Source organism: Oncorhynchus nerka, linkage group LG2, assembly GCF_034236695.1.
Source record: "Oncorhynchus nerka isolate Pitt River linkage group LG2, Oner_Uvic_2.0, whole genome shotgun sequence".
NCBI classification, from domain to species: domain Eukaryota; kingdom Metazoa; phylum Chordata; class Actinopteri; order Salmoniformes; family Salmonidae; genus Oncorhynchus; species Oncorhynchus nerka.
The window spans coordinates 10,024,363-10,039,819 of NC_088397.1; the positions used below are offsets into that span (position 1 = coordinate 10,024,363).

The 15,457-nt window shown below is 40.2% G+C and overlaps 1 protein-coding gene across 3 annotated transcripts in view; it reads left to right on the forward strand.

Annotated features, from left to right (window-relative positions):
* Positions 1-15,457, forward strand: part of LOC135573590 (OX-2 membrane glycoprotein-like) — a 48,522-nt gene that overhangs the window by 31,349 nt on the left and 1,716 nt on the right. Inside the window, exons 1-9 of one of the 3 annotated variants that reach the window (XM_065022853.1) lie at positions 5,998-6,119; positions 12,780-13,115; positions 13,340-13,624; positions 13,763-13,795; positions 13,967-14,072; positions 14,179-14,244; positions 14,459-14,554; positions 15,220-15,237; positions 15,394-15,441. In XM_065022853.1, the coding sequence (XP_064878925.1) occupies positions 6,065-6,119; positions 12,780-13,115; positions 13,340-13,624; positions 13,763-13,795; positions 13,967-14,072; positions 14,179-14,244; positions 14,459-14,554; positions 15,220-15,237; positions 15,394-15,441 (1,043 nt within the window). In that variant the 5' untranslated portion in view covers positions 5,998-6,064. Of the gene's footprint in view, positions 1-5,997; positions 6,120-12,779; positions 13,116-13,339; positions 13,625-13,762; positions 13,796-13,966; positions 14,073-14,178; positions 14,245-14,458; positions 14,555-15,219; positions 15,238-15,393; positions 15,442-15,457 lie in introns of those variants that run through there. The other 2 variants (XM_065022858.1, XM_065022855.1) reach the window with 2 other exon arrangements.

The following is a 15,457-nucleotide window of genomic DNA, read 5'->3' on the forward strand; positions in this document are numbered from 1 at the left end:
TTTACACAGACATCTTCCGGTCCGCTCAACATTATATGATCCTAATTTGACCCTGAATAAATGTTGTATTTGTCAGGGACCAGTTTACATTTAAAATATATATTTCAGTAAGATGACATATGATGCATTACATCAGCTATAGCAATCATTTATTTTTATTTTTTTATTTTATTTATCCGTTATTTTACCAGGTAAGTTGACTGAGAACACGTTCTCATTTGCAGCAACGACCTGGGGAATAGTTACAGGGGAGAGGAGGGGGATTAATGAGCCAATTGTAAACTGGGGACTATTAGGTGACCATGATGGTTTGAGGGCCAGATTGGGAATTTAGCCAGGACACCGGGGTTAACACCCCTACTCTTACGATAAGTGCCATGGGATCTTTAATGACCTCAGAGAGTCAGGACACCCGTTTTAACGTCCCATCCGAAAGACGGCACCCTACACAGGGCAGTGTCCCCAAACACTGCCCTGGGGCATTGGGATATTGTTTTTTTAGACCAGAGGAAAGAGTGCCTCCTACTGGCCCTCCAACACCACTTCCAGCAGCATCTGGTCTCCCATCCAGGAACTGACCAGGACCAACCCTGCTTAGCTTCAGAAGCAAGGCAGCAGTGGTATGCAGGGTGGTATGCTGCTGGCTATAAATCAAGTGGACTTGATGTCAGGACAGAAAAAAAACACTGTCCAGTCAGTTAATTGGATAATAACTGAAACTAGAAAGGAGTCAAGGGGGACTCTAAGTACAACATTAACATATGTGTCTCAAACTTAATACAAATATAACAACCTGCAAAATAATTTCCATACCAACATCTATCAAACACATGATTTAAAGATGATTGAACTTCAACCCAACTTGTCTAGTGAAGTTGGAACAAAGTTTTTGCCAACTTGTCTAATTGATTTAGAAACGTTTATCTTAAAATGTGAAGCTTATGCAACGCTGACTGAAAAAGGCTGTGGGACTAGTTACTAAAAGATCTTGAGTTGGGCCACCTTGAAATTTTGTTTTTACAGTGTGGTTCTCGCAGAAATCCCTCCGCCATTTCCTGGTTTCTAAAATTCTAGTTCTTGTGACAAAACCAGCAATGCTTAGTGTAAGGAATCATTCTACCATCTAAACAGCATGAATATTTATTTTCCATAACCAAAAACCTTTTTATTTTGAGCTACAAAACATGTGAAGCATAGAAATAACACACATAGAACAGATCTACCGCTTCTTAGACTTGCTTTCAATGAGGATGACAGATCTATCATTTCTATGTGAATTTGGTCGGGTCGTCCAAAATGTTGCATATTGCAGGTCTCTCCAGAGATGTTCGATCGGGTTCAAGTCCGGACTAGCAGGGCCTCTCAAGGACATTCAGAGACTTGTCCCGTAGCCACTCCTGCCGTGTCTTGGCGGTGTGCTTAGGGTCATTGTCCTGTTTGTTGGAAGGTGAACCGTCGCCACAGTCTGAAGTCCTGAGTGCTCTGGAGCAGGTTTTCATCAAGGATCTCTCTGTACTTTGCTCTGTTCATATTTTTCACGATCATGACTAGTTTCCCAGTCCCTGCCGCTGAAAAACATCCCCACATTATGATGTTGCCACCACCATGCTCCACCATAGGGAGTGTGCCAGGTTTCCTCCAGACGGGACTCTTGACATTCAGGCCAAAGAATCTTGTTTCTCATGGTCTGAAAGTCTTTAGGTGCCTTTTGCCAAACTCCAAGCGGGCTGTCATGTGCCTTTTACTGAGGATGGGCTTCCGTCTGGCCACTACCATAACTGCCTGATTGGTGGAGTGCTGCAGAGATGGTTGTCCTTCTGCAAGGTTCTCCCATCTCCACAGAGGAACTCTAGAGCTCTGTCAGAGTGACCATTGGGTTCTTGGTCGCCTCCCTGACCAAGGCCCTTCTTCCTCGATTGCTCAGTTTGGCCGGGCGGCCAGCTCTTGGAAGAGTCTTTGTTGTTCCAAACTTCTTCCATTTAAAAATGTTGGAGGCCACTGTGTTCTTGGGGAGCTTCAATGCTGCAGAAATGTTTTGGTACCCTTCCCCAGATCTGTGCCTCGGCACAATCCTGTCTCAGAGCTCTCAGAGTCCTTCGACCGCAAGGCTTGGTTTTTGCTTTGACATTCACTGTCAACTGTGGGACCTTATATAGACAGGTGTGTGCCTTTCCAAATCATGTCAAATCAATTGAGTTTACCACAGGTGGACTCCAATCAAGTTGTAGAAACATCTCAAGGATGATCAATGGAAACAGGATGCACCTGAGCTCAATTTCGAGTCTCATAGCAAAGGGTCTGAATACTTATGTAAATAAGGTATTTCAGTTTTTTCCCAAAAAATCCCCAAAACTTGTTTCACTTTATCATTATGGGGAATTGTGTGTAGATTGCTGAGGATTTTTTTCTCTCCATTTAGTCCATTTTAGAATAAGGCTGTAAGGTAACAAAATGTGGAAAGTCAAGGGGTCTGAATACTTTCCAAAGGCACTGTATTTATGCAGTTGGTTAGTTCCTTCACAGTGTGCACTGCAGGTTGCTAAAGTGTAGTGCTGTATTAGATGTGTGTACTAAACAGCCTGAAACTGGTGAGGACACAGCAGGTTGTCATAGCAACCCTGGAAGCTCACTTCAGCTGCAGGCTCATGTAACCCGATGATGAGCTTCAAGCCAGCTATTTAGCGCGAACACCGCTAACTAAGCTAGCCATTTCACATCCGTTACACTCACCCCCCTTTTCCGCAGCAACCAGTGATCCGGGTCAACAGCATCAATGTAACCCGGGCGCGAACCAGGGACCCTCTGCACACATTAACAATAGTCACCCACGAAGCATCGTTAGCCATCGCTCCACAAAAGCCGCGGCCCTTGCAGAGCAAGGGGAACTACTACTTCAAGGTCTCAGAGCAAGTGACGTCACCGATTGAAACGCTATTTAGCGCGAACACCGCTAACTAGCTAGCCATTTCACATCCGTTACAGAAGCAACATCAGCACAATAACATTTCGTTGGGAGCTTCATGAAATGGGTTTCCATGGCCGAGCAGCCGCACACAAGTCTAAGATCATCGTGCACAATGCCAAGCGTCAGCTGGAGTGGTGTAAAGTTCGCCGCCATTGGACTCTGGAGAAGGGAAAATGCCTTTTCTGAATCACGCTTCATCATCTGGCAGGTCGACCGACAAATCTGGGTTTGGCGGATGCCAGGAGAACACTACCTGACCCAATGCATAGTGCCAACTGTAAAGTTTGGTGGAAGAGGAATAATGGTTTGGGGCTGTTTTTCATGGTTCAGGCTAGGCTCCTTAGTTCCAGTGAAGGGAAAGCTTAATGATACAGCATACAATGACATTCTAGATGATTCTGTACTTTGTGGCAATAGTTTGGGGAAGGCCCTTTCCTGTGTCAGCATGACAATCCCCCCGTGCACAAAGCGAGCTCCACATAGAAATGATTTGTCGAGATCGGTGTGGAAGAACTTGACTGGCCTGCACAGAGCCCTGACCTCAACCCCCTTGAACACCTTTAGGATGAATCGGAATGCCAACTGCGAGCCAGGCCTAATCGCCCAACATCAGTGCCCGACCTCACTAATGCTCTTGTGGCTGAATGGAAGCAAGTCCCAGCAGCAATGTTCCAACATCTAGTGGAAAGCCTTCCCAGAAGAGTGGAGGCTGTTATAGCAGCAAAGGGGGGACCAACTCAATATTAATGCCCATGATTTTGGAATGAGATGCTCGATGAGCAGGTGTCCACATACTTTTGGTCATGCAGTGTATGTCCTAATAGCTGTCATTACTATGTTACCCAACTGTCTTACCACATCATAACCACACATATATTCTTCATTTTATGGTATTATTGCAGTATCCATGCTTGTAATGTTACCTTTCTCCATCCCCATCCCTCAGCTAATGTAGCTATCATTGGGCTGAAACACAAACTCCAGATTGTGGTTATATCAAGACAGCAGCACCACCTGCTGTTTGTTTACTTATTGAAAGACCAAAGAGAAGAGGAGCGTAGATAATGTTCACTTCTCTCACAAAATATAACATTAGTCGTCTTATTTTCTTTGTCTGCAATATTTTATCCTTCATTTATTTAACCTCATTCCATTTCAAAATGATAGCACGTGTTGAACTTTTATTGATGTAAGGTGTAAGAGTTCTTGTTTTAGTAAAAAAAAAGAAGACTTATGGTGTGTGTTTGGTTGAGTAAATATTGGGTATCAATTAAGTACTAGTAATTATTACATAAGTAAAGTAATGCTTTTGGCGTCATTAGTGCCTAGGATCGGCCAAAGTTCGGAACGTCCCAGAGCCCTTGAGAAACAATATCGTTATCTGAACATGTTGCCATGACAACATTGTTGATTTACCCTACACCACAGATACAAAAGCTGAAGCCAGGCCCACTGTCTTCAGATATGGTGTATGTTCTCATGTGCTCCATCTCTCCAATGCATTTTAACAAACTTGTCCTACATCATGTATTATTGAGTTACATTGCAGTCTGATCTCATCTATGATTCCTCTGTCAGTGGAATGCATACAACTTAAACCCCTACAACTCATCCAGAACGCCGCAGCCCGTCTGGTGTTCAACCTTCCCAAGTTCTCTCACGTCACCCCGCTCCTCCGCTCCCTCCACTGGCTTCCAGTTGAAGCTCGCATCCGCTACAAGACCATGGTGCTTGCCTACGGAGCTGTGAGGGGAACGGCACCTCAGTACCTCCAGGCTCTGATCAGGCCCTACACCCAAACAAGGGCACTGCGTTCATCCACCTCTGGCCTGCTCGCCTCCCTACCACTGAGGAAGTACAGTTCCCGCTCAGCCCAGTCAAAACTGTTCGCTGCTCTGGCCCCCCAATGGTGGAACAAACTCCCTCACGACGCCAGGACAGCGGAGTCAATCACCACCTTCCGGAGACACCTGAAACCCCACCTCTTTAAGGAATACCTAGGATAGGATAAAGTAATCCCTCTCACCCCCCCTCCCCCTGAAAAGATTTAGATGCACTACTGTTCCACTGGAGGTCATAAGGTGAATGCACCAATTTGTAAGTCGCTCTGGATAAGAGCGTCTGCTAAATGACTTAAATGTAAATGTAAATGTAACTTCAAAATCAAATCAAATGTCACATACTTCGTAAACAACATATGTAGACTAACAGTGAAATGCTTACTTAGGGGCCCTTCACAACAATGTAGAGAGAAAGAAAATAGAGAAATAATAGAAATGTAATAACACGTAATAATAAAAATAACAATAAATACACATTGACTAAGGATAATATGGCTATATACACGGGGCAGCGAGTCGATGTGCAGGGGTACACGGTAATTGAGGTAGATATTTACATTTAATCTAGGAATAAAGTGACTGCAACAGGATAGATAATAAACAGTAACAGCAGCAAAACGTGACGAGTCAAAATAGTTAGTGTAAAAATAGTCATCGCAGATAGTCCGGGTAGCTATTTGGTTAACTATATAACTAACTATTTAGCAGTCTTATGGTTTGGGGGTAGAAGCTGTTCAGGGTCCAGACTTGGTGCATCGGTACCGCTTTCATGTCATGTTGAGGACGATTGTTTGATATCCTATTTTCATTAGATTGAAGTGTGTCGAGTTTGAGTTCATATCGTAATTTATTTTATTATGTAAATACAGAATTTCCAGATGCTTGTTGTGTTAGATTCCACAGTTAATTTAACAATTTTATTATGTTCACGCTTCTGAAGAAAAAGCCTTAGCAAATTTCCCCAGCAGATATACACAATACTAAATTGATTGAGTTTAACTGTGACTGTAGACAGAATACAGAGAGCAAGTTTACTTTCACTTTTATGCAGGAGGTAGCCTGGTCCCAGATCTGTTTGTGCTTTTGCCTACTCTATTGTCATTGACAAGCTAAACATTGTTGCTATGGCAATTCAATGAGGCGTTGGCAAGAGAGCATAAACAGACGGTTACCCAGGCTATGGAGCAGGTGTAAGGGAATAAGGAATTTCCCGCTCTTTTTCTCTTGTTTCATTACTGTAGTAAATTACATTTTCACCATGTCTCCTGCACTCTTCAAGTCTCTGTTTATTCTGCTCATATTCCTCCCTAATGGTGAGTTATATCAGTTTTATGCATGATAATACCGCATTTGACTACCACTTTGAAAGTGGCGCGATATTGTTAGTGCCCATGTCGTGATCTAATTGTGTGCTTTCACAACTATTGACAAGCCTGTTAATTTCACAACACGAAATACATGTCATATTGAAGCTGTAGCTCAATCTTCTTGTTGCATGGGTAAATAGCCTCCAACTCTGAATTGTTAAATAATTCGTATTTATTAGCAAAAAGTAGTACGACAAAGGCCTGGCACAGCACAACGCGTTTTGGTTTCACAGAACTAGGACAAGATTCATGAGGCTTTAAGCCACTAGGTCGTGCTACTAGACTATGAGACTAATGTAACTAATGGATGCAAGGATTGACCATCCATGATATCAAAATAAATGTTGAGGCTATACAGTGTTTGATCATATTTGATCTGTAAAGTTGACTAATTCAATATATACAAGAGTGTGACATACTTGAAAATCATTGGGTTCTTGAGTGTCGCAGTGATCTAAGATTCTGCACCTCAGTACAAGAAGCGTCACTGTAGGACATGGTTTGAATCCAGGCTGCGTCACATCCAGCCGTGATTGGGTGTCCCATAGGGCATAGCACAATTGGCCCACCGTCGTCCGGGTTTGGCTGGGGTAGTCCGTCACTGTAATTACGAATTTGTTCTTAAATGACTTGCCTAGTTAAATAAAGGTTAATAAACAAAAGCTATACAAAAAGGTGTTTGTAAACAATTCTGGGCATATTTTTTTTTATTAGTGCGCACCCCTGTAACTAGCTAGCCATTTCACACCGGTTACACATACGTATTGTGTGTTAACTGTTGACAAACCAGTTCATTTGACTAGAGGATTGGCCAAGATGGCTGCTTGAACAGATGCTTTTTTACCGAGCTCCGTACCAAACTTCAGAAAGATTGTGAAAATTGTTTTAAAAAAAAAAGTTTAGTCATTATTATTTTTATTTGTTCAAGATATAAGACCTTTCCTGTGACTGGAATGATAATTGGATAATTTATTTCAGCATGTCCATGCAAAGTCGTGACAAAAAAAGAAAGGAAAAAGTTAGCCGTTCTATTGCTAATCAACAAGAGAGAAACGTGCTTATAGACAACTGCCATAACTACATTTGGCCTATGGATAATATCATGCTTTCGAATGCTGAAGATGACGAATTCCCCTCTTTACCGGTTACTCCGTGCAAACCTCCACCCTCCAAAAAACCCAACATGAACTCTGACATCGTGGCTACCCTCTCCTTACTCATCAACTCCAGGTGTGACGCCATTGAGAAAATGGTAGCCGCGAACACCATGGTTATCGAAGGCTTGAAAAAGACTGTGGGGTTTGCATGTGGTGAAATTAATGATGTGAAAACGAGAGTGACAAAAGTTGAAAAAAACGTGGAAAGGGTGGAAAAGAATAACAATGTCTACCATAGACGTCTCACTGATCTGGAACAATACACAAGAAAATGGAACCTGAGACTCTACGGCTTGCCAGAGGTGGAGAATGAAGATGTACGAGGAGAGGCTATCCGTATCTGCCAAGAAGTTTTGCCTGCAGAGAAGAACAAAGTTGGTGATACCATCGACGTTGTACATCGCCTCGGCAAGAAGCAACAGCAAAGCTATTCAAGACCCAGGGGTATCATCATCCTATTCACTACCAGATTCTACAGGGATGCTGTCTGGAAAGCTGCTAGGAAGAACGCCTTCCTTCAGAGCCACGGTATGCGTTTCGCCGAGCATCTCAGCCCGGAAGACATAGAAAGAAGGAACAAGTTGTGGCCAACGATCAAGATAGCACGAAGTGAGGGGAAGGCTGCTTACTTCGTCGGAGGACGAGGTTTCATCAACGGTTCAGAAATCCATATTCCTCCCTAAAATCTCACAAGAAGGAACAGGTTGATGGTTTCAACCATGGTATTCTCATTTTCCTTATGTGGTTTACCTAACAAGCATCAGGTGACTATTTTAAAGGAATACTCAGGTATTTCAATTCATTAGTTTGTTCTTGTATGACCAGAAGTCCTATTTTGTTTATAAACTTACGAAGAAGATTGAAAGCTGAATTTATGTTTTATATATACAGTAACTAAGATACTGTTTTAAAGGGCATACAGGTCTGCTCTGACTTTACACGGTTATTGTTCTATTTAGTTATTAATACTTATTTCCAAAAAAGGTCTTAGGAACGTTTATATGTAAAACATTTTGTTATTCAATTATTTTATGATCAGATTTCATATGTACTTAAAATAGTAGGTACCCTTTTATTTAAATTATTATTTGTTTTATTTCTCAGAATAGTTCCTGATTACACTAAAGAGGGTTTTTAGTCTCTCTTACTACAAGAACCCTTGGTTTGGTCTTGAACATAATTTCCAGTTGAGTTGAATTTCAAAGGTTATGGAATAAGCTATTTTCACTTTAAATTGACTTAAATGGTGCAGATCTCGGTTCCTTATGGTTTACGTTCACTGCTCCTACGTCTTTGACTCATCCTACTACAGTTTATACTTTTATATAATCTTTGTTGTTTTGTCTTTGTCTATATTATCTCTTAATGCTAGGGGGTTACGAAACAGTGTGAAGCGCAAGGCCTTATTTTTATTTGCTAAACAATTTCGAACAGATTTTTGCTTTTTTCAAGAGTCTCACTCAATTTCTGCTGATGCCAACTTCTGGAGGTCACAGTGGGGCAACAATATTTGGCTTTCCCATGGATCTGAACGCTCTGCTGGTGTCACTACAATGAAAAATACCTTTGGTGGTAATATTCTACACTCGGAATGTGACCCCTTTGGTCACTTTATTTGTCTTGTGATCAGTTACAATGACATTACACTCATTACTGTAAACTTATACGGGTACAACACCAAACATGAGAATGATGAGTTGCTTGAATCTATAGAGAAACATATACTTCATTGGTTATCTAAATTTCCCAATTCGTTATTATTGATAGGAGGGGACTTTAACATTACAATAGATAACTCAACTGATAGATGGCCCCCAGGTAGGCCAACCAATCAGAATTTGGGTTTAATACTTTTTATGGAAAAGTTTGATCTTACTGATATATGGAGAGAGAGGTTTCTGGCCGAAAGATCATTCACTTGGAGTAACAAAACAGGCTCCAGACAATCCAGAATATATTTTTGGCTTATATCCAAATGTATTGATAGTGAGTGTGTTACTACAAATATTTGTACTACTCCCCTCACAGACCATAAGGCTATTTACATTGATATCAAAATATTTACCCCTGATACGAACCTTGGTAGAGCATCCTACTGGAAGATAAATAGCTCATTATTAAATAATGATATAGTTACATTTGAGGTTAAAGATCTGCTCTCACACTTTTGGGAAAGGGCTTGTGAAGAAAAATCTTATTGCAAGAACTGGGAGCTCTTTAAATTTGAGGTGTCCAAATATCTTAGAAAATATGGTAGTAATCTTGCTAAGACCAGAAGAGCTGAGGAGGAAAAGGTGATCATTAAGATAACTTCCCTTTCTCAGAGGTCCCCAGCCGACCTCTTGGGGGAGGAGAAGATGGAACTAATTGAGTTACAAAATAAACTGGATAATATATATAAATTAAAAGCAGAAGGAGCCTTTATTAGATCTAGGAAAAAATGGATTGAGGAAGGAGAACAGAATTCATCCTATTTCTTTAGACTTGAGAAATTTCACTCTAAAAATAACACTATCCATAAGTTAAACATTGATGGTGTTATTACAGATGACCAAAAATTAATCGCTAAATACTGCAGCAATTTTTACAGAAAATTGTATAGCTCTATAGTCAGGAGTCCACAGATATGTTTTTTAACTCACTGAATAATGTTCACTCTATCAGTGATATAGCATCTAAACAGTGTGATGAACCCATCAAAGTTGAAGAGATTATAGAGTCTATCAAACATCTAAAGAACAATAAATCACCAGGTGTTGGTGGAATTACATCAGAATTTTACAAATTATTTTCTGAACAAGTAGCTCCCTTCCTATTTGAAGTCTTTTTAGAGAGTATTAAAAACAATGTTCTCCCTCCTACAATGAGTCAGGGGTTAATAACACTGATACCTAAGCCTAAAAAAGAAGTGCTGCTCATCGATAACTGGCATCCAATTTGTCTTCTTAATAATGACTATAAGATATTAGCCTCACTACTTGCAAAAATAATTAAAGAAGTTCTGGATGCAATCATTGATGAAACACAGTCTGGCTTCATGAGGAACAGACATATTTCTAACAATGTCAGACTAGTATTAGACGTACTTGACTACTCAGACCTAATAACTGAGGATAGCTTCATATTATTTTTTAGATTTTTATAAAGCATTTGACACAGTAGAGCATCAGTTTCTCTTCCACTCCCTTGAGAGACTTGGCTTTGGGGATTTTTTCTGTAAGGCTGTTAAGACTCTCTATGCAAATGGTAACAGCTCTATCAAATTGAAATATGGCACCTCACCTAGATTTGAGTTAAAGAGAGGAATTAGGCAAGGTTGTCCTATCTCTCCGTACCTGTTTTTATTAATCACCCAACTTCTTGCAAATTCTTTAAATAATAGTCCTGTACAAGGTATTTCCATAGCTGGTAAAGAAATTATTATAAGCCGCTAACCAAATTCCCATATCGATCAATGTGATACAATCCTTTTCCAAAGCGTCTGGTCTATATCTTAACATTAAGAAATGTGAACTCATGGCTGTCAAAGATTGTGTGACACCTTCATATTATGGTATTCCAGTAGAAGAAGAACTTACATATTTAGGCATAACCATTACAAAGGATCAGAAGTCTAGAGGCTTACTAAATTTTAACCCTCTTATTTAAAAAAAAAACCCAGAAGAAACTAAATCAATGGCTACAGAGGGACTTATCTTTAAAAGGTAGAGTCCTGATAACCAAGGCTGAAGGTATCTCTAGACTAACATATGGTGCTCTATCTTTATATCTTGACCGTAAAATAAGCAAGGAGATAGACCAGATGCTTTTCAACTTTCTTTGGAGAAACCGTACCCATTACATTAGGAAAACTTGTAATGAACACTTATGAGAATGGTGAACTGAATTTTCTGGATTTTACTACTTTAAATAATACTTTCAAGATCAATTGGATAAAACAATTCCTAAGAAGACCCACTTCTATCTGGAATTTTATTCCTCATCATGTCTTCTCTACTTTTGGTGGCCTTAACTTCATGTTGTTTTGCAATTATAATATTGACAAAGTTCCAGTGAAACTTTCTGCTTTTCATAAGCAGGTTTTCTTGTCATGGTCCTTAATTTATAAACACAATTTTTCTCCACACAGATATTATATATGGAATAATCGGGATATATTGTATAAAAATACCTCTCTGTTTTTAGAATATTGGTTCAGAAATAATATCCTATTGGTGAGCCAACTGGTAAATGCAGAGGGTCTTTTACTCCGTTATAAAGAATTCTTATCACTTTACAAGGTCCCTGTAACACCTAAAGATTTTGCAATTGTTTTAGATGCCATTCCCTCAGGTGTTGCTCTGTTATTCAGGAACATGTCAAGACCTGACCCTCAGAACCTACCTTCTATTGACCCTGTTGACTCATCAGTAGGAAAGATTTGTTTCTCTTTTGGTCCATTCAACAACAGAGCGATACGATCCTTGTTTCAGCAGGATGTTGTATCTATACCTTATGTCATGCCTTATTGGAATGGATTTATTGATAATATCTGTTGGGAAAAAGTTTGGATGTTGCCACAAACATACCTACTTGTTAACAAAATTAAGGAAGTTTCCTTTAAAATGATTCATAAATATTATCCTGCCAACCACTATATGAAGAAGTTTAAGGAAAACATCAACTCAAATTGTTCCTTTTGTAATGACCACCCAGAAACAGTTGTGCATCTTTTTTGGCATTGTATGCATGTAAGAAAACTATGGCAAGACATCAGTAGGTTTATAATTGAACACATTTATGAAGATTTTACACTATTGTGGAGAGATGTACTGTTTGGATTCTTTACATACAATAGAAATAAGCGGAATCATTTTTATGTAATTAATTTCATTATTCTTTTGGCCAAATTTCATATACACAAATGTAAATTTACAAACAGAAAACCACATTTTCGTACCCTACAAAAATAAATTTAACTGTATTTTAAGACGGTTAAATGCTCTACTAACAAAAAAGCTGTTAGAATTGTAAGTATATGCATGTCCCTTAAGGTCCTTGTGTAATTGTAATGTGATATTGTACCCCCTAGCTCGATTGTCCATTGTTTGTAATCTATGTATGCTTGTGTTCCCTCATGTGCTTTATGTATTGATTTGTTGTTAATAAAATTAAAAATTAAAAAATAAAGTTCATTTGACTATAGGAAATGCATGATTTCACCTGCAGCTCCATGCCCTTACTGTATGGAATGATTGATGTCGCTTTAAAGAGTACTTTAATGGTGATGTATGCTGTGGCCGTAGGCACATATCATGTATATTCTATCCTGAAATTGATAGAAATTGATAGTTTTACAACAGGTGCCATAACTTCCTCCCGCCAAGACTGCCCTTACCACTGTAGTCCCCCTTCTGACCGTTCTGAGTACTACTAGTGTCTAATAACTATTGTAACTGTCTTCATGCAGGGCTCTCTCAGTTGGTAAGAACACAGCAGTTTGTCACAGCAACCCTGGGAGAAGATGCAGTCTTAACCTGTGAGCTCATGAAACCCAAAGATGTGCGGCAAGTCACCTGGCAAAAAGAGACACCTGGGGTGAATGAAAATGTGGCCACCTACAGCAAACGCGGTTCCCATGTCAACCCACCTTTTCAGAGGAAAGTGGAGTTTGAAGACGAGGGACTGCAGAACTGCTCTATCATCATCAGAGGAGTGTCAAGAGGAGACGAGTCCTGCTACAAGTGTCTGTTTAACACCTTTCCAGATGGACCTATCAGTGGAACCACCTGCCTCAAAGTCAATGGTAAAATCTGATAACATAATGTACTGTAAATGACTGACCCAGAACATCTTCTTCAGAACTTCAGGCAGCCATTTCATCAGCTCATATTTCCAATGTCGTGCAACCATTTATCAAAATGTGATCATTTAGTAAATCATTTAAATGGATTCATTTAGTAAATAATGTGCATGAAACCATTTTGGTATTTACATTCACTGTAAACTGTGTTTATTGTTGTTCTATAGAGCTGTATGGACCCTCACTCCTCATCACACAAACCAACAAAAGTCACACCACTCTGTCCTGTTCTGCTACAGGACGACCTGTTCCTATAGTAACCTGGGATGACATCATGATAGAACATTCCACCATGGTTGATGTCACCCATCCCAATGGGACTGTCACTATGACAACTACTGTAACAGTGGTAGTGTCCAGTCTAACTGACAAAGAGGTTAGGTGTGTTGCTTCTATGTCCTTCAGTGATGTCACCAAGAATGTTTCCATGGTGATTCCAGCTTCAATTACTGGTGAGAAATGTCTATAGATCAATGTGTAATATATTGACATGATCAGGAACATGATGTCATGGTGATTTACGGCCTGTGTTCATGATGAAGTACTGCCTGGGTTCATGATGAAGTACTTCCTGTGTATTTCTGTGCTAGGTCAATCTCAGGTCTCTGATGACAGGATCAGTGGTAAGTGGTTGTTATTCTAATAATGACAGGTCATAATCAACCTATTGACTGGCTCTTTTCCTATTCAACTTTCAGGTGTGGTGCAGTACCATATTTACATGTATGAGGCTTTGGTGTAGTGTACCTGGGAAGTTGACCTCTGTCTTCTCTTGTCATCTCTCTCATTCACAGGTACAGTGGTTGGTGGAGTGATGGGTGCAGTGTTGTGTTTAATGTGTCTCATTGCTGTATTCTGTGTAATATGGCGGCAAAAGAGGAGAAAAGATACCTCTTCCAGGTAGATAAAAAAAACAATTTCCTTCCTTGATACTGAAAACAGCTATTCTGAATTTAATGTGATTTGACTGCCAGTTGTTTACTAGTTGATCTCTAACTTAATGTAGAAAACCCCCAGTTCCTGACCCTGAAATCAGCAGAACTCCCTTAAAGACACCACCAAGATCCAAACAGTAAGATGCTCATTCTAAAGATCATTCTTCATCATAAATAATTGTTATAAAATAATAATGAATCAGATGCTGTGGTTCTTGTCAGTACAGTGTTGATTTAGATGTATTTCAGTGTCACACCAACCTCCAGTCCATCACACATGTGAGTATCTCTTTAACACTTTTAACAGCTATTTAAGATAAGTAATAATTTTATTACCTTTTGTTTTTTCAGGTCACAATCGTCAACTAGCTCAACAACTAGCTCACCAAACAACTCAACAACCAGCTCACCAAACAACTCAACAACCAAGTGGAGGATGACTAAGAAGTAGGTTTATCTTCTCATACTTTCATAGTCTTAACGTCTTCTGTAATCTCTCTCATTGAGCAAGAAACTTACATTTACATTTACATTTAAGTCATTTAGCAGACGCTCTTATCCAGAGCGACTTACAAATTGGTGCATTCACCTTAAGACATCCAGTGGAACAGCCACTTTACAATAGTGCATCTAAATCTTTTAAGGGGGGGGAGGGTGAGAAGGATTACTTTATCCTATCCTAGGTATTCCTGAAAGAGGTGGGGTTTCAGGTGTCTCCGGAAGGTGGTGATTGACTCCGCTGTCCTGGCGTCGTGAGGGAGTTTGTTCCACCATTGGGGGGCCAGAGCAGCGAACAGTTTTGACTGGGCTGCGCGGGAACTGTACTTCCTCAGTGGTAGGGAGGCGAGCAGGCCAGAGGTGGATGAACGCAGTGCCCTTGTTTGGGTGTAGGGCCTGATCAGAGCCTGGAGGTACTGAGGTGCCGTTCCCCTCACAGCTCCGTAGGCAAGCACCATGGTCTTGTAGCGGATGCGAGCTTCAACTGGAAGCCAGTGGAGAGAGCGGAGGAGCGGGGTGACGTGAGAGAACTTGGGAATGAAACTTGGAAATATGTTTCTGTGGTGTATGTTTCCTGCCGCTACATTGTCTATTTGGATCTTTTTCACACCAAGCTCCAGTCCGTCACAAATGTCAGTATTTTTACAACTTCATTTGATTATCCCGATAGAAAGCGTGAAACAGACCAATATTGAGAATGTTACAAAGCTTTTAGTATAAATTACAGTTACCCAAAAATCGAAACATAATTCAAATATGTCCTCTTGTTTCTGGATAAAATCCCTCAGCTCGTCTGACAAGCTCAGGATGCATCAAGCTCAGGAGGCTGTAAAGAGGTAGGTTTACACCTTC